Source organism: Coregonus lavaretus, assembly GCF_964263955.1.
Source record: "Coregonus lavaretus genome assembly, chromosome: 39".
In the NCBI taxonomy this organism is placed as follows: Eukaryota; Metazoa; Chordata; class Actinopteri; order Salmoniformes; family Salmonidae; genus Coregonus; species Coregonus lavaretus.
Window position 1 is genome coordinate 2455916 of NC_140026.1, and position 27322 is coordinate 2483237.

At 44.7% G+C, this 27322-nt stretch overlaps 1 protein-coding gene and 1 pseudogene across 2 annotated transcripts in view; both read left to right on the forward strand.

Annotated features, from left to right (window-relative positions):
* Positions 1-7210, forward strand: part of LOC311112644 (rho guanine nucleotide exchange factor 11-like) — a 40391-nt pseudogene extending 33181 nt beyond the window's left edge. Inside the window, exons 32-40 of the transcript XR_014615927.1 lie at positions 19-201; positions 450-531; positions 703-783; positions 952-1010; positions 1151-1321; positions 1454-1687; positions 4301-4632; positions 4723-4855; positions 5255-7210. The product of XR_014615927.1 is annotated as a rho guanine nucleotide exchange factor 11-like (transcript). The remainder of the gene's footprint in view (positions 1-18; positions 202-449; positions 532-702; positions 784-951; positions 1011-1150; positions 1322-1453; positions 1688-4300; positions 4633-4722; positions 4856-5254) is intronic.
* A 2536-nt stretch (positions 7211-9746) lies between these two features.
* On the forward strand, positions 9747-25364 carry LOC311112748 (vang-like protein 2). Its single transcript, XM_084155877.1, has 8 exons — positions 9747-10483; positions 14242-14503; positions 16486-16609; positions 18957-19564; positions 20263-20399; positions 20569-20704; positions 20853-21099; positions 22461-25364. Exons 2-8 carry the CDS (start codon positions 14433-14435, stop codon positions 22719-22721), a joined length of 1584 nt encoding a protein of 527 aa, XP_084012003.1. The 5' UTR covers positions 9747-10483; positions 14242-14432; the 3' UTR covers positions 22722-25364.
* The last annotated feature ends 1958 nt before the right edge of the window (positions 25365-27322 follow it).

The following is a 27322-nucleotide window of genomic DNA, read 5'->3' on the forward strand; positions in this document are numbered from 1 at the left end:
TTCTCCCTCATCTCCCAGAGATCCAGGCCCTACTGCTGTCAGACCTGCTGGTTCTGCTCCAGAGAGGTCCAGACGACCGGCTGCTGCTGCGCTGCCCGTCCCGCTGGCTGGGGGGAGGAGGAGGGGGTAGCGGAGACACCAAGGCCTCCTTCAGCCCCGTGGTCCAGCTAGACTCTCTCCTGGTGCGCTCTGTGGCCACAGGTAAGAGGTTAGAGGTCAGGGGTTATGGGACAAAGTGTGGAGTGGCCAATGGTTGTGTATAGATGAATCAGTGGTTGGGGTTAGATTTAGACAACTGTTTTTGTTAATGCTGAAACAACAATGTAGTAACAGAAAATGGGATCTCAATAATTTAGCGTTATGAGAATTGTGCAAGATAATGATAAGATAATGGCTTTATTATCCCTGTGATGATGATGGTTTGATTGTGTCTATGATTCCCTCCTCAGACAACAAGGCCCTGTACGTCATCAGCACCACAGAGAGACAGATCTATGAACTGGTCGCAGGGTCGTCCTCAGAGAAAAACACGTAAGTACATCTACATCATCCATATCTATACCAGGAATATAGTCCACCAGTTTACAGATAATATACATGAGAGGTTCATCAGGATTTTGACCTGCAGCATTTTACTCATCACATGGAAAAGCTTTGGTGGACATTTTGAGTGACATTTTATTTATTTTTTATTTTTCACAGCTGGAAGGACCAACTTGAAAAGACCATCTCATTGGCTGCTGGCTCCTCACCTTTGACCAATAACAGATCCACACCTATTTTGTGAGTATTCCTAAACTGGCCCATTTCTATCAATTACCATTGAAGACCTATAGACTGATAGCATTGCAGACCATTCTCTATAGTTGTCCTAAGCCGTACTAATTCCATCTCTCTCTCCTCTCTCTCTTTCTCTTCTCTCTCTCTCCTCTCTCTCTCTCACTCACTCAGCTCCCCAAGTCTTGGCAATGCTTCCCCTGTCTCAACTGGCAGCCATGTCTATCAATCAGGTGAGACAAATCGTCTTAGTAAGGAAATGTATGTTTTTGAAGTGGATTATAGTGAGTACAGATATAAATATTTATTTCTGTAGGATATTCCCCTACTCTCCTCTGTCGTTCATCACATTGATTATCTTTCATCTCCCTAGACAACTCGATGACGGAGCAGGTGGTTTTCATGGAGACGGACTCCCCTAACGATGAGGACAACGAGCTTACGCCCACCACACCAACGGACCAATCAGGGGCTTTCCTCTATGGTGAGGGGCGGGACTACGTCAAGAAACAAATTGGCGTAGCAGAGGCAGCTCTTGAAGACGGTGAGAAAGCAAGAGACTTGACTTCAACATATTAAAATATGATTTTGTATAAGTATGTACTAGCGTCACTAGAATGTGTTTGGTTGAGAATCAACTTTCCACTTATTCAATACCTTTTTTCTGCCTTTTCAGTGGAGATGCTAAGGCAGCTGATTTTACGCGACCTGGAGGAAGATGGGTGGAGTCACGACTCAGTCGGCACGCCCACAAATGAGGCAGCCAATGAGAGGAGCCCGTTCAATGACCGACAGAGGCCGGCGTCCTCTGAGACGCTCCTTAGCGTCAGTCCCAGCCAATGGGAGGCTGAGCATGCAGAAGCCCCGCCCTCGGAGGTGGAGTCCCCCAGTGTGCATGTTGTGAGGAAAGGTAACGAGGACAGAAGATTTAGACAGTAACCTCATATTGTTGTCCATTTTAATGAAATGACTGCTTGTTTCTTTGTGGAGACACCTTAGTGTCTAATATATGGTCAAATCAAGTCAGACTACTGAATGACAAGTGAATGCCTCTGATTGTTTATAATATACACTCCTCCTCTTCCTTCTACAGGGTCACACACTCCTCCTCTTCCTTCTACAGGGTCACACACTCCTCCTCTTCCTTCTACAGGGTTACACACTCCTCCTCTTCCTTCTACAGGGTCACACACTCCTCCTCTTCCTTCTACAGGGTCACACACTCCTCCTCTTCCTTCTACAGGGTCACACACTCCTCCTCTTCCTTCTACAGGGTCACACACTCCTCCTCTTCCTTCTACAGGGTCACACACTCCTCCTCTTCCTTCTGCAGGGTCACACACTCCTCCTCTTCCTTCTGCAGGGTCACACACTCCTCCTCTTCCTTCTGCAGGGTCACACACTCCTCCTCTTCCTTCTACAGGGTCACACACTCCTCCTCTTCCTTCTACAGGGTCACACACTCCTCCTCTTCCTTCTACAGGGTCACACACTCCTCCTCTTCCTTCTGCAGGGTCACACACTCCTCTTCCTTCTGCAGGGTCACACACTCCTCCTCTTCCTTCTACAGGGTCACACACTCCTCCTCTTCCTTCTACAGGGTCACACACTCCTCCTCTTCCTTCTACAGGGTCACACACTCCTCCTCTTCCTTCTACAGGGTCACACACTCCTCCTCTTCCTTCTACAGGGTCACACACTCCTCCTCTTCCTTCTACAGGGTCACACACTCCTCCTCTTCCTTCTACAGGGTCACACACTCCTTCTCTTCCTTCTACAGGGTTACACACTCCTCCTCTTCCTTCTGCAGGGTCACACACTCCTCCTCTTCCTTCTACAGGGTCACACACTCCTCCTCTTCCTTCTACAGGGTCACACACTCCTCCTCTTCCTTCTACAGGGTCACACACTCCTCCTCTTCCTTCTACAGGGTCACACACTCCTCCTCTTCCTTCTACAGGGTCACACACTCCTCCTCTTCCTTCTGCAGGGTCACACACTCCTCTTCCTTCTACAGGGTCACACACTCCTCCTCTTCCTTCTACAGGGTCACACACTCCTCCTCTTCCTTCTGCAGGGTCACACACTCCTCCTCTTCCTTCTGCAGGGTCACACACTCCTCCTCTTCCTTCTGCAGGGTCACACACTCCTCCTCTTCCTTCTGCAGGGTCACACACTCCTCCTCTTCCTTCTACAGGGTCACACACTCCTCCTCTTCCTTCTACAGGGTCACACACTCCTCCTCTTCCTTCTACAGGGTCACACACTCCTCCTCTTCCTTCTGCAGGGTCACACACTCCTCCTCTTCCTTCTGCAGGGTCACACACTCCTCCTCTTCCTTCTACAGGGTCACACACTCCTCCTCTTCCTTCTACAGGGTCACACACTCTTCCTCTTCCTTCTGCAGGGTCACACACTCCTCCTCTTCCTTCTGCAGGGTCACACACTCCTCCTCTTCCTTCTACAGGGTCACACACTCCTCCTCTTCCTTCTGCAGGGTCACACACTCTTCCTCTTCCTTCTGCAGGGTCACACACTCCTCCTCTTCCTTCTGCAGGGTCACACACTCCTCCTCTTCCTTCTACAGGGTCACACACTCCTCCTCTTCCTTCTACAGGGTTACACACTCCTCCTCTTCCTTCTACAGGGTCACACACTCCTCCTATTCCTTCTACAGGGTCACACACTCCTCCTCTTCCTTCTACAGGGTCACACACTCCTCCTCTTCCTTCTACAGGGTCACACACTCCTCCTCTTCCTTCTACAGGGTCACACACTCCTCCTCTTCCTTCTACAGGGTCACACACTCCTCCTCTTCCTTCTACAGGGTCACACACTCCTCCTCTTCCTTCTACAGGGTCACACACTCCTCCTCTTCCTTCTGCAGGGTCACAAAGCTCTTAGATTCAACTGATCTGGTTTTCTTCTGATCTCTTCTTTCGTTCTTTCTTTCTTTATTTTCTTCTGTCTCACCACCTTCTGTCACACTCTCATACAATATCACATCATCTCCCTCTACTTACACTCAAACTCTCACCCCCTTGACACTACGAAGCTGCTCCCCTACACACACAAATCTACTGCCTGACACACACACACACACACACTCTGTCTTTCACTCCATCTCTGACCAATCCTCTGAGCCGAGAGGCGAGGCCAGTGTACGAGGTACCGCTCCAGTAGACAGTCTAGTTGCCCTCGTCAAACCTTCATTGAATATCTTCCATTAGGTCCAATTCTCTCTGTCTGAGCATGTTTGACTACTACACCAGCGTCATGTTCAGAGAACTATTTTGAAACGCAGATAGTTTGGTTCTACCTGAATTTGTCCAATAAGAACACTCATTTTCACTTTTCCATTCCCAAAACGTTTTCCAATTCATACCTACTGAACAGAACCCTCTGGGCATACTCTATAGCTGCATACTATAAGATTTCACAGCTGTAGTGTCAATTTACCATGAAGATTGTCTTTCGTTCCTGAGGGTGCTCATTGCAACTCTGTAAACCGACTGTGCTGTAGGAAACGTGTTCTACCTGGTGATGCCACCAGTGCAGGGAGAGGGACTGCTGGACGAGAGTCACACAGATGAGGTTGACGACCCCACCACCCCGACCTCCACTGAACTTCCTGATCTGGAACAGGAAGTGATGTCATCGCCCGTACAGACTCATGAGAAAGAAGGGCAGGTCGTTTCCATCATGTCTGCGGACAACCAATCAGAGAGGGGAAATCTGAGTCGGGAGGAAGGGCAGGGCCAATCACAAAAGAGCCACCAGAGCCATGTGATCAAGAACATGGATGAGATTTTCCACACCATCGAGGAGTTGATGAGCAAGCTGCACCAGCTGAGGGTAAGGCGTTTAAACACACACACACACACACTGACATTATTTCCACGCTAACCTTTTACTTTTCATTTTCTCCACTCATAACCCCCTCAGGACATAGAGACGGCTCATCACCAGCTCCTGAAAACACTGAGAGAGCCACCTGTCAATCCGGAATCTGGTGACCTCTTTCGTAACCAGGGAACCGTCGCCAGGACACCGTTTCTGTACCGGGACCTGGGGGACGGTGAGTTCAGGGGTCAGAGGTCAGGGTCATTCAGAATAGGTTTTGTTGAAAGATTTGGTCTGGATACCACCTTTTCATAAAGGCATTTCTTAAACCTTGAAATTCAATATGGGCCATTCTGGTTGTTGGTTTGTGTTTGTCTGTGTTTACATCAACTCTGTTATTGACATCTATCTATCGCTCTCTTTCTTTCTCTCTTTATCTCTCTCTCTCTCTCTCTCGCTTTCTCTCTTTATCTCTCTCCCCCCTCTCTCTTTCTCTCCCCGCCTTTTTCTCTCTCTTTCTATGTCTCTCTCTCCCCCCCTCTCTCTTTCTCTCCCCGCCTTTTTCTCTCTCTTTCTATGTCTCTCTCTTCTCCCCCCTCCCTCCCTCTCTCTCTGTCTCCACCCCTCCCTCCAGGAAATGAGGCGAGCCCAGCAGAGCCAGCCAAGCCTAAGATCCTCTCCACTGGATTCTAAAGCTGTCATCTCAGGGAGGACTTAACAGACTTACCTCCACCCTGCCGTAGACATACGCACACACACTGATGGACTGGGACCCCAGCCTTTACCCCCTAACCCCCTCTCACATCCCTCACCCCAATCCCAGCAGGCACTGCTCATGGGAGCAGAATCCATGAAGTACCGGGATGTCATTGGTGTTGCCCTGGGAGACCAGGACGTGATGCAGGATTGATGCTCCCGCCCCCTGACCTCTGTGGAGCAGGAAGGAGTCCGGGGATGAGAGGATGAAGGGGAAAACAGGAAGAAACTGAGAAGTAAAGAAGCAGTGAAGAAGCAAAGAGAGAGTACTAGAAGTGAGAGGAATCTAAATTGACAAGGAGTAATGTCAAGGATGAAATGTTGAATGGAATGAATAAGGTTGGCAACATTTGAAGGAAAAGTCAGTATACTTTGAAAAGAAGACGGGGTTCAAGGGAGAGAGTTGAGAAGTGACAAGTTTTGAGAAAATAACAACAAATGGACAACTGAAGGAACCCAGCACTTTACCCACAATGCATCCTCTGTCATGTATCCATGCGCCACAGCTGATTGGATTGGTGAGGGACAGGACACTGGACAGATCACCGGCTCCATTGTGAGTCAAAGCTGCACCTAGTTTGAGCCAAGATGGTAGTTCTTTACCACTGGTTGCTTTACAATATGCCTGCCATGGAGGCTGATCGAAGGACTGTGTCTATATATCTATGTATTCAGGTTAATTGCAGTAAAGAGATCACAACATGCACAGTCCTCATTCATCCATAATATCACTCATGTTATGTGATACATATGTTTTCATAATCACACACAAGAGGAGAGAAACACCATGAAGGAAGAGGTGGTTTGTTGTTGTTGTTTAGGGATAACCAAGATTGCGGTCGGTCAGTCATGCTGACGAATGCAGCAAGTCCTGCATGTATGTACAGCTGCTAATCTACGGGATGGGTTGTCTGTAGCGACGACATATTCCTGGTTACTACAGTGACAAGCCGTGGTAACACTGCTACTGCTCTGTTCTCTACTGAATGGCTGTTGTCTGGTCAACAGCACTACTAGACATAGAGGGATCACCACTACGAAAAAGGAAACATGTTCAATGAATACACAGATTTCTGTCTATCATGTCGTCATTATTTCCTAAAGAATGCTCTACTGTATTGTGTGTGTATAATACTGTGAATCCCCTCCTCCCTACGATACCATGAGTAGTGTTTGCTGTACTGCCACACCAAAAACTGAAGGGATATTACTTTATACAGAGTAGCATAGGTTTGAACTGAAAGACACCTACTGCACAGACAACTTGTATTTATTGGGAGAGGAAGTCTGTTAACCGTATGTAATCCCGTATTCAAGTGTGTGGTGAGCATACGATATGTCTGTGACACTAAAGTGTGTGTTGGGGCTCCGGAGGGGATGCAGTTTTTTCGTTTACCTAGGCATGGTGGACGATCCCAGACTTTTACTTTCATCTCTATGTTCGTTTACCCTCTCTTTTGAGTAGCTTCTTTTTCTTCTGTGTTTTTCCTACATTTCGGTCTTGAGTTCTGTAACCACCTCTCTCTCGTATAGAGGTTAGAACTGATGTTTCCTCCCTTTGTCAAACCGCTGCACAAAAAACTACGGTATGCATACACAGGTCTTTAATGATCCTTTTCTCATTTTAAATCTCGTTCACTCCTGTAATATAGAAATTACAACCTTGTTTTATGTTGTTTTTTTTCTTCTGTAAAGCCTTAGTCCTTTCTTAGATTTTATTTTTGTAGAAATGAATAAGAAAAAAGTGTAAATTATTTTCTCTCCCGTATAAAAAAATTGTGAGATTGTTAGCTGCAAAGAAGGAAAATGTGATGACATTAAAAATAACTGTTTGAAAAAAGGATTGAGTCCTGAAACTTGAGTCCTCTCGCCCACCCTCATTGATATGAGAAAGACACTAACTCTACCTTGAACATTTACAGATCCTGAATCAAATGAAGCTACCAGTAAGCATATTTATTCAAACATTATACATCCACTATTGAGTACAGCAATATCGGGCCAATTTCTCTCTCAAGGGCCCGACAAATGTATTGCCTTTTAGGGCCTCCCATATTGAAGTTGACCACTTGGAGGAGAGCTGTCCAGGCGGAGGTGACCGTGAGCAGCCTCAATTGGTTTGACCTGGGAAAACTTGCCCCAAACTGAGGAAGATGGACATTTGTCAACGGCCTACTGTATTCGCCTTATAGGAAAGGAGCCAAGGGCTTAAGTAAAGTAAGCCAAGTATTGATGTTGAGGGCCAGGAAATATTCTACTCAGTAAGGGAAATCCAAACTGACCTTAGTCCAAGGGCAACTAACATGATGGGTGAATCTCAATTGTATTTCCTTGACTCCTCATGTCCTCTCTCCTTGCTTCCTTCTCAAAATGCATTGGAGGAGAAGGTACACTATATATACAAAAGTATATAGACACCCATCAAATTAGTGGATTCGGCTATTTCAGCCACACCCGTTTCTGACAGGTGTATAAAATCGTGCACGCAGCCATGCAATCTCCATAGACAAACATTGGCAGTAGAAAATGCCTTACTGAAGAGCTCAGTCATAGGATGTCACCTTTCCAACAAGTCAGTTCGTCAAATTTCTGCCCTGCTAGAGCTGCCCCGGTCAACTGTAAGTGCTGTTATTGTGAAGTAGCAACCTCTAGGAGCAACCAGCAAAGTGGTAGAACGGGATCGCAACAAGCTCACAGAACGGACCGCTGAAGCGTGTAGTGCGTAAAAATCATCTGTCCTCATTTGCAACACTCACTACCGAGTTCCAAACTGCCTCTGGAAGTAACGTCAGCACAAGAACTGTTCGTTGGGAGCTTCATGAAATGTGTTTCCATGGCCGAGCAGCCACACACAAGCCTAAGATAACCATGCACAAGTGTAAGCTGGAGGGGTGTAAAGCTTGCCGCCATTGGACTCTGGAGCAGTGGAAATGTGTTCTCTGGAGTGATGAATCACGGTTCACCATCTGGCAGTCCGGCAGACAAATCTGGCTTTGGCAGATGCCAGGAGAACGCTACCTGCCCAAATGCATAGTGCCAACTGTAAAGTTTGGTGGATGAGGAATAATGGTCTGGGGCTGTTTTTCATTGTTCGGGCTTGGCCCCTTAGTTCCAGTGAAGGAAAATCTTAATGCTACAGCATACAATATGACATTCTAGACGATTCTGTGCTTTCAACTTTGTGGCAACAGTTTGGGGAATGCCCTTTCCTGTTTCAGCATGACAATGCCCCCGTGCAAAAAGCGAGGTCCATACAGAAATGGTTTGTCGAGGCCGGTGTGGAAGAACTTGACTGGCCTGCACAAAGCCCTGACCTCAACCCCATCGAACACCTTTGGGATGAATTGGAAAGCAGACTGCGAGCCAGGCCTAATCTCCCAACATCAGTGCCCGACCTGACTAATGCTCTTGTGGCTGAATGGAAGCAAGTCCCTGCAGCAATGTTCCAACATCTAGAGGAAAGCCCTAACATAAGAGTGGACGCTGTTATAGCAGCAAAGGGGGGACCAACTCCATATTAATGCCCATGATTTTGGAATGAGATCTTCGACGAGCAGGTGTCCACATACTTTTGGTAATGTAGTTTATGAGGACTTTCTCCAATGCATTTGGAAAAGAAGGTGAGGAGAGAGGAAAAACAATTGAGATTCACCTGATGTCGGAGTTGGAAGAGGATATATTTGACCCTTTATGAGGACTTGTGCATGGGTGGTAGGTTTCTGCTGAGTAGGCCTAACGCACTTTTCAGTCGAGCAGACAATGCATGTCAGAGTAAAGTGTGTTTAAACGTGATGATGTGTTTAGTAATGCGGCACAGGTGTTGCACTACAATTGAGGCACGAGAAATCGCATTCAGTACTGCTGCGCATGCCCCGGGCCACGCGCTGACTGGAGCTGTTGAGCCATAGAAATCAAAATGAATGTATTCATTATTTTCCTATGGGTTGAGCCCTATCTATATGTCTGTCCAAATACATATTCAGTTACATTCAAGAGCTCGGACATTTAATTAATTCATAATTGTAGGATTTGGGTCATAGGCCTAATTCTGGAGCACAGAATACGGGGAATAGGCCTACATCTGTTAGGTTTGCTAAATTGAGGGAGCATCCACGGGTCAGTCAGCTTTAAATTAAACGGACAGTTTGGGGAGGATTAGGTCTACGCATCTGTAGTAAAGCTCATTGGACAAACTGCAGTTCTGTGATTGTCCTTCATAAAGGTGAAATGGGAGCAAGGATTATGCCCTGCACTCGGCTCGTCTACCAGCGAAGTGAAGGTGAGATTTAACAGAACCAGGAGGGGGAGAGAGAGAGCGAAGAGGGGGCGGTGGAGGAGTAAAGAGGCGGAGCACCGTTGTTGGGGACTCCGGAGAGGGGAGGGAGGCCGGCCATTGATTTTACGGTTGGAAAGCAAAGAGCAATAGGGTTTTGAATGAAGAAAAGACTAATCGAATCCGGATCCTAGTTATCCAGAAAGAGTGAACGGGTAACCGTTTCCATACTAGGACACAGAAACCAAAAGAAAAACGGTGGCTGAAGGGACCTTGCAGCGGATTTTCGCCCTTTGGATAGGGGGGCGAGCATTTGTCCCAAACCCGGCGACGGTGTTTTGCGGTTAGAAGGAACTACAGAACAAAAGCGCAAGATATTTTGACTTCTCATAACTGCAAAATGGAATTTATATAATTTACCTGATATAACATACACTTGGATTTTCTCTATGGATTTTATTCTGTGATTATTAATGCGACACAAAAGCATTGCGTCTCATGTCTTGCGCACCCCTCTCGGTGATGAATGTCCGTATTCACACGCGCAGCGGGGCTCCCAGCGAAGAACAGATGCAGAAACCGAGAATGGGATGCGTCTCATGTCTTTTGTATAGCCTGGATGATTTTCAACTGAGAAAAGGATATCGTATTTGAAGAGGGATTAAATTACAAACCCTTCTTCCCTGTAAGGTGCAGTTGGGAAGGAAACTGAATGTGGATATGTGTACATCCCAGCCGCCTGATTTGAATCTCTGTTTGGGATTTTCTTTGTGTCGAGATTTTTTGGCTACAATTCACTTTTTACCAATTTGGGTAGCACATTTGAAAAGAAAGGTAAGCTTTCTGAACTGCTCGGAGTGTTATTTTTTGGTAAAATTAATTTCAAAATATTTTTTATTTCTCCTGCCAGGTTTGTGTCATTCACCGCCTCTATTAAAAGCACTCAGACCGTTAATTTTTCCATTCAAGTCCTTGAATTGCTGGCTGGTTGTTTATCATAAATGAATAAGTGGCATTGATGGATAGGATAATTGGTCAACATATTTGCACATTTAATTATAACATCATCCGTCGACATAGTTTTACAGGTAATGCGCCCATCTGGCTTGATTTGCCGTTGTCAGAAAAAGTAATGTCAGATTTATCTCATGATGAGTTTGAGTTGCATGTCTCCAGGCAACAACATGAAGTATTTCACCCAAATTGCACTTTCACGCATGTGAGCCAAAGACGCGCATAGGTATAAAACTCGTTTAGAATAGCTTATGTTGATGAATGGGAGCATGCTGTGGTTTTCCAACCAGACTCAATGTAGCCTAGTTCCCTAAAATCTGTATCGACAACCTACATCTCTGTGCTGCTGCATGGGCGTGAGACTTGATACTTTGTTTCAAGTCGGGGTTTGACATGTCGCCTTTCATTAACCTTTACCGAGAAACGTAATATTTTGGGTAAAGACCAATAATAGGTTTACAGTAAAATAGACTATTCTCACCCTTTCGTAATTCCTGCGTGTCTGAGTTGCATGCGGCTCATTGTGTCAACCAGAGGAAAGAGCCGGTGCGTAATGGATAGGCCCCATGAAGCCTGTGGCTCGATTAGTTTAGTTATTCTGGGTTGAGGCGCCGCCACGCCCCAGATCCCGGCTGCGTCACCGAGGCTTTCATCTAGGCCTGTGGAAGGGATGGGAGCTGCAGGCATTCAGACACAGCACTGCCACATGGGACTGTATAACTTTTACAGCCTATTACGCACACAAAAATGCTGGGTTGTTTATTTGGTTGACCCAACTGCTGGGTTGCAGGTGTTGGGTCACTTTGTTCGGTTGTTTTCTTTAAAAACTGCTGGGTTATTGAGATATGACCCAGTGTGTTTAGTAGGGGCGTCGCATTCAGATAGTTGTTTTTAGCCACCCATGAGAGTAAATGTCATTCCTGTTAATCTGTTCCGTTGCATAGTTATCATATGTTAAGGTTGAACATGGACATTTTTAATGATCCTTACAGAAGTGTATGAATTCCCTAAAAACCTATGTAAATCCCATGGTTGGGATACAATAAGATGGTATACCTTATTATAATATGTAAAATAATAATAATCAAGTCTTTATTTGTAGTATGTAAACATGATGAACAGGAATGACATTTACTCTCATGGGTGACCAATAAGAGCTAGCTGAAAGACACGCCCCTAATAAGTCACACCTCCTGAAAATAACCTATTCCCAACAACCCAACTGGCTGGGTCAAAATAACCCAACATGTGTTCTGTCCACTATTAAACCAGCGCTGGTTTACCAAATAACCCAAAATTGGGTTGTTTTTAGCCCACAAAACTATGTTGAAGTCACAGGTGGTACCTATTGAGGTTTCAGATGGAACACTCAGAACATTTGTGTGTTGCTTGAATCAGGGACCTACAGTTAAATGGTTGCAGAGGGCTGGAACACACAGCCTACCACACACAATATTCCACGCACGCTAGTGGTTGGGTTATATACTTTTTTGTTGCATTGTATTAATACTAACAGGCGTTTGGGGTTAAATGGGTCAGGGGAAATGGAGAATAATAGGTAATGTGATATCCCCACTGGGCTACAACACATTCCCATGACCACACCTCCACACACACACCAATCACAATAATACCCTGCTGCTGAGAGAGAGAGAGAGAGAGAGAGAGAGAGAGAGAGAGAGAGAGAGAGAGAGAGAGAGAGAGGCGCAGAGTTCAGTTCTGATTTGATGAATCATCGAATAAACCAAGCTTAAGGGGGTCGTACTACTTTTAGCCGTGATTCACGTAGAAAATCAGGTCAAGAATGAAGCCAGTTTTGCTTTTGGGAGAGAGAGCCCATGGTGGGGGAGGGGTGCGGAGGTAATCGACAATAGTCCAATCTGACCAAGTGGAAGACATCTTAAACATAATTCTCACTGCATCTATGGAACAGTTCAGAGGATGAACTCTGATTGAACTCAGTAATGGTGATCCTCGCCAGTGGTTTAAGGGTTAAGGAGGATACCCTCAAGTTATAGCAGCTGTCTTATAATAACCGTTATTGCTGACATTACCATTAGCTTACACCCTCTGTTAGCAGTGTTAATAACCCAAGGTATAACATCTTAACATTATTCTGTTTCTATAGCTGTCTGTCCTGATTCATTTGATTAGACCAATGATTCCTGCGAGGCTCGTGTAGCTCAGTTCTTCTCAAAACAACCCTATTCCCCTGGGAATGATGTCCATATCTGTTTTTCTTCAGCAATTTCATTCAATGTTTAAAATGCCTGGGCACGCAGTTGATATTTCAGGGTAGGTGTTTCTCACTTTGTTCTCGTTGCTCATTAAATGGGTTGGTTGTAACTCACATCAAGCCTCTTAGGCCTCCAAATACCCTGTGTAGAATTCTAGCTAATGTCATTGGCATTTGAATGAATAGATAGTGTGTGTGTGTGTGTGTGTGTGTGTGTGTGTTTAACCAGGGAGCTCATGTCTGACTCTCACATGAAACCTATTATGTGGTTCCATAAACAGTTGAGTGAATTGGAGTGAGAGAGCGACGGAGAACGACTGAAATAGAGTGCAAAGAGGTGGTTATTCACTACACATTATCACATTAGGAGTCAATGCCTCTCTGACAAGAGAGAGCCGTGCTGGTCCAGCAAAAATGGCATTGGACATGTTCTTTGCAACACGTTCTAGTGAGACGAAGAGGCAAGGGAGAGATAGGGTGGGGAGTTGATAGTCAGGTCACCATGGTAACATGCCCCCCATCCCCTCTCACCCATCACCTCTCATTCATCCCCATAGTAATAGCCAAGCTCTGTTGCCCTGGAGACCACAGGGGATGGTAGGGGAATGCAGTGTGTGTGTCTGTGTGTGTGTGTGTGTGTAGTGCATGCACAATTGGGATTATGAAAGGCAGTAACAAGCTCCTATCAGCTTGGTGAAACTAATTTGTTGCTGTTAAATGGTGTGTATTTTCCATCTGAACTAACATATGAGGGGGACTATTGGGCTATCCAAGGGGAAACCATAGAGGTTAAAACCTCTGAAGTTCTACCACAACTTCATCATGAGGATTCTTCAGCTGTTTCTAAAAATGACTTTATTTTAACCCAGCTCTTATTCTAACCCAGCTCCCAATGATGGACAATCCTTGCTTCCATGTGTGTGTCTTGTGAGAGCAGGCTGTGAAATAATCCACGTTTATCGGATGAAAGCAAACTGACAACTCACTGAGTTCTTTCATGACAATATCCCAGACAGAGTGAATAGGCAATGCGATCATATTTCTTTTTAGTTTTTTCAACATTGCTGTTTTGAATCCTATTTAAAGAGCGCTATATCAAGGTTACATCCCTTTGAGCTCTCATGTTTTCCCTTTAGTCCTGTTGTGACAGCCTGCCTATCTGATAGGACTAATAACATGGTAATAGCATAAATTACATGGTAATGAAATGTTAATAAACAGTTTTCTATCTCTTCCTCTCTTTCACCCATCACCTCTCTCTCTTCCTCCGCCCTCGCTCCCCTCCTTCTCTCTCCATTCTCTCTCCCTTCGCTCTTCCTCCCCATCTCCCTCTCGCTGTCAGGTCTGTCCTCCCGCTCTCCTCCGGCCTCCAAGATAGATTCCCTCAGGAGTAAGGTTGAGCTCCTCCGCCTGCCTCTGGCCCTCTCCTCCAAGTCCATCAGCCACCGCAAGAGTCAGCTGGGCGGAGCCGGGGAGCGCGGCACGGGGGGAGGAGGGGCCCACAGGGGCAAACCCCGCCCACCGGCCTCCGACATGGACAACGAGTCGCAGTACTCAGGCTACTCCTATAAGTCCTCGCACTCCCGCAGCTCCAGGAAGCACAGGTGGGTAACATATACATGATATATATACACTGACTGTACAACTCAATATTAGGAAGGTGTTCCGAATGTTTTGTGTACTCAGTATATACTTACAGTGAGGGAAAAAGTATTTGATCCCCTGCTGATTTGGTATGTTTGCTCACTGACAAAGACATAATTATAATTTTAATGGTAGGTTTATTTGAACAGTGAGAGACAGAATAACAACAAAAAAATCCAGAAAAACGCATGTCAAAATGTTATAAATTGATTTGCATTTTAATGAGGGAAAAAAGTATTTGACCCCTCTGCAAAACATGACTTAGTACTTGGTGGCAAAACCCTTGTTGGCAATCACAGAGGTCAGACGTTTCTTGTAGTTGGCCACCAGGTTTGCACACATCTCAGGAGGGATTTTGTCCCACTCCTCTTTGCAGATCTTATCCAAGTCATTAAGGTTTCGAGCCTGATGTTTGGCAACTCAAACCTTCAGCTCCCTCCACAGATTTTCTATGGGATTAAGGTCTGGAGAATGGCTAGGCCACTCCAGGACCTTAATGTACTTCTTCTTGAGCCACTCCTTTGTTGCCTTGGCCGTGTGTTTTGGGTCATTGTCATGCTGGAATACCCATCCACAACCCATTTTCAATGCCATGGCTGAGGGAAGGAGGTTCTCACCCAAGATTTGATGGTACATGGCCCTGTCCATCGTCCCTTTGATGCGGTGAAGTTGTCCTGTCCTCTTAGCAGAAAAACACCCCCAAAGCATAATGTTTCCACCTCCATGTTTGACGTGGGGATGGTGTTCTTGGGGTCATAGGCAGCATTCCTCCTTCTCCAAACATGGCGAGTTGAGTTGATGCCAAAGAGCTTTATTTTGGTCTCATCTGATCACAACACTTTCACCCAGTTCTCCTCTGAATCATTCAGATGTTCATTGGCAAACTTCAGACGGGCCTGTATATGTGCTTTCTTTAGCAGGGGGACCTTGCGGGCACTGCAGGATTTCAGTCCTTCACAGCGTAGTGTGTTACCAATTGTTTTCTTGGTGACTATGGTCCCAGCTGCCTTGAGATCATTGACAAGATCCTCCCGTGTAGTTCTGGGCTGATTCCTCACCGTTCTCATGATCATTGCAACTCCACGAGGTGAGATCTTGCATGGAGCCCCAGGCCGAGGGAGATTGACAGTTATTTTGTGTTTCTTTAATTTGCGAATAATCGCACCAACTGTTGTCACCTTCTCACCAAGCTGCTTGGCGATGGTCTTGTAGCCCATTCCAGCCTTGTGTAGGTCTACAATCTTGTCCCTGACATCCTTGGAGAGCTCTTTGGTCTTGGCCATGGTGGAATCTGGTCTCTTTGGTCTTGGCCATTTGGAATCTGATTGATTGCTTCTGTGGACAGGTGTCTTTTATACAGGTAACAAGCTGAGATTAGGAGCACTCCCTTTAAGAGTGTGCTCCTAATCTCAGCTCGTTACCTGTGTAAAAGACACCTGGGAGCCAGAAATCTTTCTGATTGAGAGGGGGTCAAATACTTATTTCCCTCATTAAAATGCAAATAAATGTATAACATTTTTGACATGCGTTTTTCTGGATTTTTTTGTTGTTATTCTGACTCTCTGTTCAAATAAACCTACCATTAAAATTATAGACTGATCATTTCTTTGTCAGTGGGCAAACGTACAAAATCAGCAGGGGATCAAATACTTTTTTCCCTCACTGTAGGATGAGGAGAGTGTAAAGAGGAGTGGTATAGGGCAGGGACATCTTTCCCTGGATCATATCTCCTTGCCTCCTTCTCAACCAGGACACACACACACACACACTCTCACACACACTGTAAATTCACTTTCACTTGCGTGTGACCACATCCTACATTATAGAAGCTTTTAGTGTGTATAATATTTTGACGATGGGGTTTGGTTAACCTCTAGAAAGTAGAGTCTAGGACCTATATTAGGGTTAACCCTTTGTTTCTGTCTCTGTGTGTGATGTTCAGGGACAGGCGGGACAGGCACCGCTCCAAGAGCAGAGACGGCAGTAGTCGTGGAGACAAGTCAGTCACCATCCAGGCCCCTGGAGAGCCTCTACTGGACACAGAGTCCACCCGTGGAGATGACAGGGTCAGAGTTCAGTCCTTTCCTACAATACATTTCCCATCACTATCAACACTATCTTCTATCTGTCTGTATCCTGTTATCCTCCACCTTTACTTGACTTTCTCTCTGTCTTTCTCTAGTCTGTCTTTCTCTAATATGTCGTTCTCTAATCTGTCTTTCTCTAGTCTGTCTTTCTCTAATATGTCTTTCTCTAATCTGTCTTTCTCTAGTCTGTCTTTCTCTAATCTGTCTTTCTCTAGTCTGTCTTTCTCTAGTCTGTCTTTCTCTAGTCCATCTTTCTCTAGTCTGTCTTTCTCTAGTCTGTCTTTCTCTAGTCCGTCTTTCTCTAGTCCGTCTTTCTCTAGTCCGTCTTTCTCTAGTCCGTCTTTCTCTAGTCTGTCTTTCTCTAGTCCGTCTTTCTCTAGTCTGTCTTTCTCTAGTCTGTCTTTCTCTAGTCTGGCTTTCTCTAGTCTGTCTCTTTCTCTAGTCTTTCTTCCTCTAATCTGTCTTTTTATAGTCAGACTTTCTCTAGTCAGGCTTTCTCTAGTCTGTCTTTTTCTAGTCAGTTTTTCTCTAATCTGTCTTTCTCTAGTCTGTCTTTCTCTAGTCCGTCTTTCTCTAGTCTGTCTTTCTTTAGTCTGTCTTTCTTTAGTCTGTCTTTCTCTAGTCTGTCTTTCTCTAGTCCGTCTTTCTCTAGTCCGTCTTTCTCTAGTCCGTCTTTCTCTAGTCCGTCTTTCTCTAGTCTGTCTTTCTCTAGTCCGTCTTTCTCTAATCTGTTTTTCTGTAGTCTGTCTTTCTCTAATCTGTCTTTCTCTAGTCTGTCTTTCTCTAATCCGTCTTTCTCTTGTCCGTCTTTCTCTTGTCCGTCTTTCTCTAGTCCGTCTTTCTCTAGTCCGTCTTTCTCTAGTCTGTCTTTCTCTAGTCTGGCTTTCTCTAGTCTGGCTTTCTCTAGTTTGTCTCTTTCTCTAGTCTGTCTCTTTCTCTAGTCTTTCTTCCTCTAATCTGTCTTTTTATAGTCAGGCTTTCTCTAGTCAGGCTTTCTCTAATCTGTCTTTCTCTAGTCTGTCTTTCTCTAGTCTGTCTTTCTCTAGTCCATCTTTCTCTAGTCTGTCTTTCTCTAGTCTGTCTTTCTCTAGTCTGTCTTTCTCTAGTCCGTCTTTCTCTTTCTCTAGTCCGTCTTTCTCTAGTCCGTCTTTCTCTAGTCCGTCTTTCTCTAGTCCGTCTTTCTCTAGTCTGTCTTTCTCTAGTCTGTCTTTCTCTAGTCTGGCTTTCTCTAGTCTGGCTTTCTCTAGTTTGTCTCTTTCTCTAGTCTGTCTCTTTCTCTAGTCTTTCTTCCTCTAATCTGTCTTTTTATAGTCAGGCTTTCTCTAGTCAGGCTTTCTCTAATCTGTCTTTCTCTAGTCTGTCTTTCTCTAGTCTGTCTTTCTCTAGTCCATCTTTCTCTAGTCCATCTTTCTCTAGTCTGTCTTTCTCTAGTCTGTCTTTCTCTAGTCCGTCTTTCTCTAGTCCGTCTTTCTCTAGTCCGTCTTTCTCTAGTCCGTCTTTCTCTAGTCCGTCATTCTCTAGTCTGTCTTTCTCTAGTCCGTCTTTCTCTAATCTGTTTTTCTGTAGTCTGTCTTTCTCTAATCTGTCTTTCTCTAGTCTGTCTTTCTCTAATCCGTCTTTCTCTAGTCTGTCTTTCTCTAGTCCGTCTTTCTCTAATCTGTCTTTCTCTAGTCTGTCTTTCTCTAGTCTGTCTTTCTCTAGTCTGGCTTTCTCTAGTCTGGCTTTCTCTAGTTTGTCTCTTTCTCTAGTCTTTCTTCCTCTAATCTGTCTTTTTATAGTCAGGCTTTCTCTAGTCAGGCTTTCTCTAGTCTGTCTTTCTCTAGTCCGTCTTTCTCTAGTCTGTCTTTCTTTAGTCTGTCTTTCTCTAGTCTGTCTTTCTCTAGTCTGGCTTTCTCTAGTCTTTCTTCCTCTAATCTGTCTTTTTATAGTCAGACTTTCTCTAGTCAGGCTTTCTCTAGTCTGTCTTTTTCTAGTCAGTTTTTCTCTAATCTGTCTTTCTCTAGTCTGTCTTTCTCTAGTCCGTCTTTCTCTAGTCTGTCTTTCTTTAGTCTGTCTTTCTTTAGTCTGTCTTTCTCTAGTCCGTCTTTCTCTAGTCTGTCTTTCTTTAGTCTGTCTTTCTTTAGTCTGTCTTTCTCTAGTCTGTCTTTCTGTAATCTGTCTTTCTGTAATCTGTCTTTCTCTAGTCTGTCTCTTTCTCATTATCCTCTTGTCCTCTCCCATTTGTTCAGGTAATATTTCCTCTCCTCTATGACCTCCCAACATATGCTCAAATAAATCTCTCTCAATCTCTCTCTCTCTCTCTCCCCCCTCTTTCTCCCTACTCCAGGATGATAACTGGGGTGAAACCACCACCGTGCAGACTGGCACATCAGAACACAGCGTCTCTAACGAGGACTTGACGCGCGTCTCCAAGGAGCTCGAGGAGTCCTCCCCGTTGGAATGCCGTCGTTTCCTTGGCCCTGCGTTGGGTGCCGTCCTGGGCCTCTTCGCTCTGGTCACCCCCCTGGCCTTCCTGGCTCTGCCCCAGCTGCTGTGGCGTGAGTCCCTGGAGCCCTGCGGCACGCCCTGCGAGGGCCTCTACGTCTCACTGGCCTTCAAACTCCTGGTCCTCCTGATCTCCACCTGGGCTCTGTTCCTACGCCCGCCGCGTGCCACCCTGCCCCGCTTCTACGTCTTCCGCTGCCTGCTGCTGGCACTCGTCTTCCTGTTCGTAGCGTCCTACTGGCTGTTCTACGGCGTGCGTGTGCTGGAGCCCCGGGAGAGGGACTACAGGGGTATCGTGGGGTACGCGGCGTCACTGGTGGACGCGCTGCTCTTCATCCAGTACCTGGCCCTAGTGCTGCTGGAGGTCAGACACCTGCAGCCTGCCTTCTGCCTCAAGATGGTGCGTACCACCGACGGGGCTAGTCGCTTCTACAACGTGGGACACCTCAGGTGGGTGTTTATTACAGTGTGTATGTGAAGTTTCATGAATGTTACTTGTGCATGTGTAGTTTTTCATAAAGCATGGAATGTGTGTGTGTTTTAGTGTGTTATGTTTCATGTTAATATCAGTGTGGTTTTCCTGTCTCTGCAGGTGCTATCAAATGTTTGTTTTTTTGGGTGTTAATTTGCATGTTTCATACTATACCCTCAGCATTGGTTTTAGTTTCTGAGACCGTTATGATAACAATGTGGTTGGCCCACCATTCAATCAGTTGAACTGAAACCTGCATTACCTCATCAGCCGGTTTGTTGCGTGTGTCATTTGAATGGTGTGAGTGTTTAGGTTGCATCAGGTTATTTGGATAGCACTCATGCGTATGATCCAATGGGGGAGGTTGTGTCTGCTCCAGTAGTTATCTGGTTCCCACCCTAGTCTGTTTAGAGAGGCACTGAAGCGGTGAAGCTGACAGCTGATCTAAAATAGCCGCAGTACCACATCTGTCCTATAGTCTGTGCTACATGTGCTACTATTGAAGGTAAAACACTTGTTTGAATATGTTGCAGAAGGGATAATGACGATGATGCTACTGATGATAATGATAATGATGGTAATGTTGATGAGGATGATGTTGATCTTGGTGGTGATGATTATGATGATAATTAGAATGTTTTCCATAGTAATGACAGATTTGTTTGTCTCTCTCCAGTATCCAGAGAGCAGCAGTGTGGGTGTTGGACCAGTACTACAGTGATTTCCCAGTCTACAACCCTGCTCTCCTCAACCTGCCCAAGGCCATCCTCTCTAAGAAGATTTCTGGCTTCAAAGTCTACACTCTGGGAGAAGGTAAGACTCGATACTATCCTTCCTTCCTTCTCTCCTCTTCTCCTCCTTTCATACCTATTTTCCCTCAGTCGCTTTTCACCCCTCTCTTTATTGTCTTCGCATAGTGATACAAGTTCTTTGCTAAATGAATATGTTGCTTGCTTTTTCTTTATTGTGATTTATCTTCCAGAGAACAGCACCAATAACTCTACAGGTCAGTCCAGAGCGATGATCGCTGCGGCGGCCCGCAGGAGAGATAACTCCCACAATGAGTATTACTATGAGGAGGCAGAGATGGAGCGCAGGGTCCGCAAGCGTAAGGCCAGGTGAGCTTGTCAGACAGGGATGGCAATATTTAAAACTAGCCAATTATGCTTAAAAAGGCTGCCATTGGTGCCCCCAAGACAAGATATACAGGAACTGTATACCAGTCTAAAATGTAATATCCATAACACGTGCCCTACCTCCTCCCAGACTGGTGGTGGCGGTAGAGGAGGCTTTTACGCACATCAAGCGTCTCCAGGATGACGAGCCGGCCGCCTCATCCCCCAAACACCCCCGTGAGGTGATGGACCCCCGGGAGGCGGCTCAGGCCATCTTCGCCCCCATGGCCCGGGCCATGCAGAAGTACCTGAGGACCACGCGCCAGCAGCCCTACCACAGCATGGAGAGCATTATCAACCACCTGCAGTTCTGCATCACGCACAACATGACCCCCATGGTGAGCCACTACACCCTTAACATGACCACTACTCCCTTAACATGACCACTACACCCTTAACATGACCACTACTCCCTTAACATGACCACTACACTCTTAACATGACCACTACACCTTTAACATGACCATTACACGCTTAACATGACCACTGCACCCTTAACATGACCACTACACCCTTAACATGACCACTACACCCTTAACCTGACCACTACACTCTTAACATGACCACTACACCTTTAACATGACCATTACACGCTTAACATGACCACTGCACCCTTAACATGACCACTACACCCTTAACATGACCACTACTCCCTTAACATGACCACTACTCCCTTAACATGACCACTACTCCCTTAACATGACCACTACAACCTTAACATGACCAATACTCCCTTAACCTAACCACTACTCCCTTAACATGACCTCTACACCCTTAACATGACCACTACACCCTTAACCAAACCACTACACCCTTAACATGACCACTACTCCCTTAACATGACCACTACTCCCTTAACATGACCACTACACCATTAACATGACCCCTACACCCTTAACATGACCACTACTCCCTTAACATGACCACTACACCCTTAACATGACCAGTACACCCTTAACATGACCGCTACACCCTTAACATGACCACTACACCCTTAACATGACCACTACACCCTTAACATGACCACTACACCCTTAACATGACCACTTCACCCTTAACCTAACCACTACACCCTTAACATGACCACTACTCCCTTAACATGACCACTACACCCTTAACATGACCACTACACCCTTAGCATGACCACTACACCCTTAACATGACCACTACACCCTTAACATGACCACTACACCCTTAACATGACCACTACACCCTTAACATGACCACTACACCCTTAACATGACCACTACACCCTTAACATGACCACTACACCCTTAACATGACCACCACTGCCTTAACATGACCACTACACCCTTAACATGACCACTACACCCTTAACATTACCACTACACCCTTACCATGACCCCCAAGGTGAGCCCCTATACCCCCTTAATATGTCCCCTACACACTTACAACATGACCCCTTAGATGCCTCTCAGGCAGTAAGATATGATTCATACATTCTTCATGTGATACCTATACCCTTGACATAACCATACATGACCTAATATTAAACTTGAGGTATTCATGACCTTAAAGGGATTAGAATAAGCATGATTCACTTGATGAATCATATCTAGCCTACTTAACATTCACCTGAGAGAAAGTGTTCACCACAAACGTGAACCCACTTTCGATATGACAAGATGTCGCACCCTGTCAGACTGTCTATCTCATTCTCTCTGTGTGTTTCTCTCAGGCCTTTCTAGAGCGCTACCTCTCCCCAGGCCCTACTATGCAGTACCAGCGGGAGAATGGTAGGGGGCGCCAGTGGACCCTGGTGAGCGAGGAGCCGGTGACGTCCGCCCTGCGCCCGGGTCTGGTTTTCTCTCTGCGGCGTCTCGACTTCTCCCTGGTCGTCACAGTGACGCCCCTTCCATTCCTCCACCTGGGGGAGGAGTTTATCGACCCCAAGAGCCACAAGTTCGTCATGAGGCTGCAGTCGGAGACCTCTGTGTAGAGAGGGAGAGAAAGACACAACGGTAGAGAGGAAGTAAAGGGTAGAGAGCGGAGAAGAGAAGATATGAGCGAGGAAGAGAGAGACTATGTTTAAACTTTGCTCAAAGCCCAACTCTCTCAGTGTTGACCTCTGTGTGAGAGAGAGAGAAGACACAAAGGTGAAAAAAGAGAGAGGGAGAGAATGAGATGGGGAAAAGAACAGAGAGAGACACATTTTCAACTTTACTCAGAGCCCAACTCTCTCTGGGTCCTCTCTTACTGTTTATGACTGACCAATCAGACACTCCCATGAGCTGATCATTCCCACAATGCATCAGCCTCACCTAGACCTGAGCGTGTTGACACCATGTAGCTTGATACTGTTCCCATGACTGGGACATAGGGAGTTATTACACTTACACAGACCTTAATACAGCTCATAGCGCCTATTATCTCTGTTTATAACAATGTAATAACCACCTTATGTGATTTAAATCCACCCCAAACCCTTTACGATGATGATGACTGTTCAACACAACTCAATTGCTGTGTTTTCTCAAAATCCCTGGATTTTGGTTAGAAAACCTCATAGTAGACGTCCTTAGTTCTACATTCCACAGCATATATACCTCCCAATTCTAAGGCTCAGTCCGAAATGTCACCCTATTCCCTATATAGTGCGCTACTTTTGCACCCTATTTCCTATGGGGGCCCTGGTCAAAAGTAGTGCACTATATAGGAAATGGGGTGCTTTTTCAGACACATCGTAGGTGTAGCACTGTCTAGACAGCTATCTCTCTGTTTTCACACAAAGCAGTGGAAATGTGGCGTCTGCCACCAAGGGCTGGAGGAGAGACCTCTGTGGCTGTCCTGTTTTATTAACGGTGTGTGTGTGTTACTTTGTTACAGTCATTGGGACCTGTATGTTTCTCATTCCTTGGCAATAACTGCACTACATTCACAACCGGCCAATTGAAGTTGACATTACTATGTTACTCAGGGACGCAACTTTCACTGGGGACTGGGGGAACATGTCCCCCCCACATTCTGAGATTGCATTTTTGTCCCCCACAGTTTTAGCATTGAAATGTGATACAAAACGAGGCTGTGGTGTGCTTTAGGACCATGCGGACGCCTCAGAGCGGTCGGGTAGGCTGTTTGTAGTGTTTATCCGACAGGATAGAAAAATAAAATAATAATAATTAGGTCCCCCCCACTTCTAAAACTAAAGTTGCGCCCCTGATGTTACTAACCAATAAGCTGATGGGCTGTTAAGCAGTATAGGCTCAACGAAGAGATACATGTGAATAGGAACACATATGAAAAATAACTAGTCAAGTAGAAACTATATGTGCTTGCAAAAGTTGCAAATAAGCTACTACATCAACCAATCAGGTGATTGAAATATCACTGAATCAACCAATATATGGACTGCTTCCTGATAGTGGAACTATTTTCATTGGACTAAATCTGCTTACTGGTCCCAAGGAAGTGGGTTCTTCTAGAGACAGCTGACGAATGTTTAGCTGAAACACTAACCGGCTGTTTTTTTTTAACAAGAAATACAATGTTTTGGACATGTTTTGTGACGTTAATGGATAATATTATGTTGGGGACTTTTTATGTGTATTCCAGTGTTGGTTTTATAATGAGGAACAGATACAAAAAAAAACTGAACCACTTGTCACATCATGAGACATTATTTTAGTTTTTCCTGCCAAATCCCACTCCATTCCAGAAACAGGGGCGTGTCACAATAATATCCATTTTCTCCTGAAGTGCTTTTGTACTACTTCCCACGAGTCTAAAAGCATTGGATTGGTGGAGGCATGGGCTAGAGGGAGTGTCCACCATCTTTCTTATACCAGTCATCAGTGAAGTGAAGCGAAGTAAACAAGTCTACACTTTTTGGTGCACACTGTTTGAGGAAGGAGCGATGACTAGTGTACCACATGACTACTGTACTGTTCTGAACATGTGACCAAAACACAGTTGCTTTTATTAACCTGTACTTGAGTGTCACAGGAGGTTGGTGGCACCTTATTTGGGAGGAGGGGCTCATAGTAATGGCTGGAATGGAATTAATGGAATAGTATCGAACTCCTCAAACACATGGTTTCCGTGTTTGATACCATTCCATTCACTCCATTCCAGCCATTATAAAGAGCCGTCCTCCCCTCAGCAGCCTCTTGTGTTGAGTGTGTGGTTTAAGATGGAAACATTGTGTTTGATGATTTGTTCGATTCATAGGCTGAGGTGACTATCAGTAACAGTCCTAATGGGTCCTGCACACACAACGGTTCTTGTGCTTTTTGGCGGCTTACAGCTACTGTAGTCTCCTATGTTGTATATAAATGGTTTTATCGCTTTTTATATGTGTACCGTATGTTTATTAGACAATGGCTGAAAAAGTGTTCATTCCACCTTCATTTCATTATAAACCCTGATGCATGCATGTAGTTACATGACGTTTTGTAAAGTTACATTTTTGCTGCAATTTTTTGTATCATTTCATGTCGAAGTAAAGTCCCTAACCTTTTTTTTAAGACCAATGTGTTGTAAAGACATTTGTAGATTGCGGTTATGAAGTTGAAAAATGTTTTAATTTTGGATAATTTTAGGACTAAATTGTTACAGCCTTTTTAATAAATGATCTCTCTTGATATGATGGTATGTGGCGTTGTTCTCTCTCTGTCTCTCTCTCCCTTTCTCTGTCTGTTTCTCTCAATTTCTTTCTCTCTCTCTCTCTCCCTCTCTCTCTTTCTCTCTCTATCACAATATATTGTATGTTCTTAGTGTGAGCAGAGTTGACCTCAACGTTTTTTGGAACAGGAGGGAAGTTGAGGACGGGGAGGAGTTTCACGTCAGGAGAGACCCTACAGACCACAAGCATCGTCATGGAAGCTGACCTTGTGCGGGGGTGTGTGTGGGGGCATGATTTATTCGCTGTTTAAATGTCAGTCAGTTCTTTAGAAAAAGGCGTGTGTGGAAACAAGAAGTGTTACGCCGGTCACGCAGAAGATACCTTCTTCCTCTACTGAAACACTTCTCAATTCTGCTAATATAAATAAATAAATGGTCTTAAATATTGTAAACTGCTTCCACTGGGCCGTCATCACCTCTCTGTAAACATTTTCAGTGGTGTAAAGTACTTAAGTAAAAATACTTTAAAGTACTACTTAAAGTAAGTTGTTTTTTGGGGTATCTGTACTTTACTATTGATATTTTTGACAACTTTTACTTTTACTTCACTACATTCCTGAATAAAAGAATGAACTTTTTACTCCATACATTTTCCCTGAAACCCAAAAGTACTTGTTACATTTTGAATGCTTAGCAGGACAGAAATGGTCCAATTCACACACTTATTAAGAGAACATCCCTAGTCATCCCTACTGCCTCTGATCTGGCAGACTCACTAAACACAAATGCTTCGTTTGTAAATTATGTCTGAGATTTGGAGAGTGCCCCTGGCTATCCGTTAATAATAAAAAAATAAAAATATTGTGCCGTCTGGTTTGCTTAATATAAGGAATCTGAATTTATTTATACTTTTACTTTGATTCTGAAGTATATTTTAGCAATTACATTTACTTTTGATACTTAAGTATATTTAAAACCAAAATACTTTTAGTCTTTTACTCAAGTAGTATTTTACTGGGTGGCATTCACTTTTACTTGAGCCATTTTCTATTAAGGTATCTTTACTCTACTCAAGTATGACAATTGTGTGCTTTTTCCACCACTGAACATTTTGCAGGTGCAAGTTTAACAGACATTTACTGTGGTTAACTAGTGTGAAAGGGGGTGGGAGAGGAACGTTTCTGTAATACGCCTTGATAGGCTTATAACACATGCTCTAGAATAGTTCTCAAATGAGCATCGTTTTGTTTATGCTAGCCGCGTATTGGGATGATATTGATAATTATTTTCATAGTTCGAGTTCATGCTTAGTAATAATGTATTCAAAAGGAACTGTGTGCAAAAGGAACTGTGTGCAATAATTTTTTGTCTTGCGCTTTGACAAACTTATTTTAAAAGTACGTACAGTGCCTTCAGAAAGTATTCATACCCCTTGACTTATTTCACATTTTGGTGTGTTACAGCCTGAATTCAAAAAAATATATTTTTATTTTTATTCCTCTCACCCATCTACACACAATATCTTACACTGACAAAGTGAAAACAGGCTTTCGGAATTTTTGCCAAATGTATTAAAAATGAAATACAGAAGTGTCAAATTTCCATAAGTATTCACAACCCTGAGTCAATACTTTGTAGAAGCACCTTTGGTGGCGATTACAGCTGTGAGTCTTTTGGGGTTAGTCTCTAAGAGCTTTGCACTCTTGAAATGTACAATATTTGCCCATTATTCTTAAAAAAATTCTTCAAGCTATTTCAAGTTGATTGTTGATCAATGCTAAACAGCCATTTTTACGTCTTGCCATAGATTTTCAAGCTGATTTGAAGAAAAAAAAATGTAACTAGGCCACTCAGGCACATTCAATGTCGTCTTGGTAAGCAACTCGTGTAGATTTGGCCTTGTGTTTTAGGTTCTTGTCCTTCTGCTAGGTGAATTAGTCTCCCAGTGTTTGTTGGAAAGCAGACTGAACCAGGTTTTCC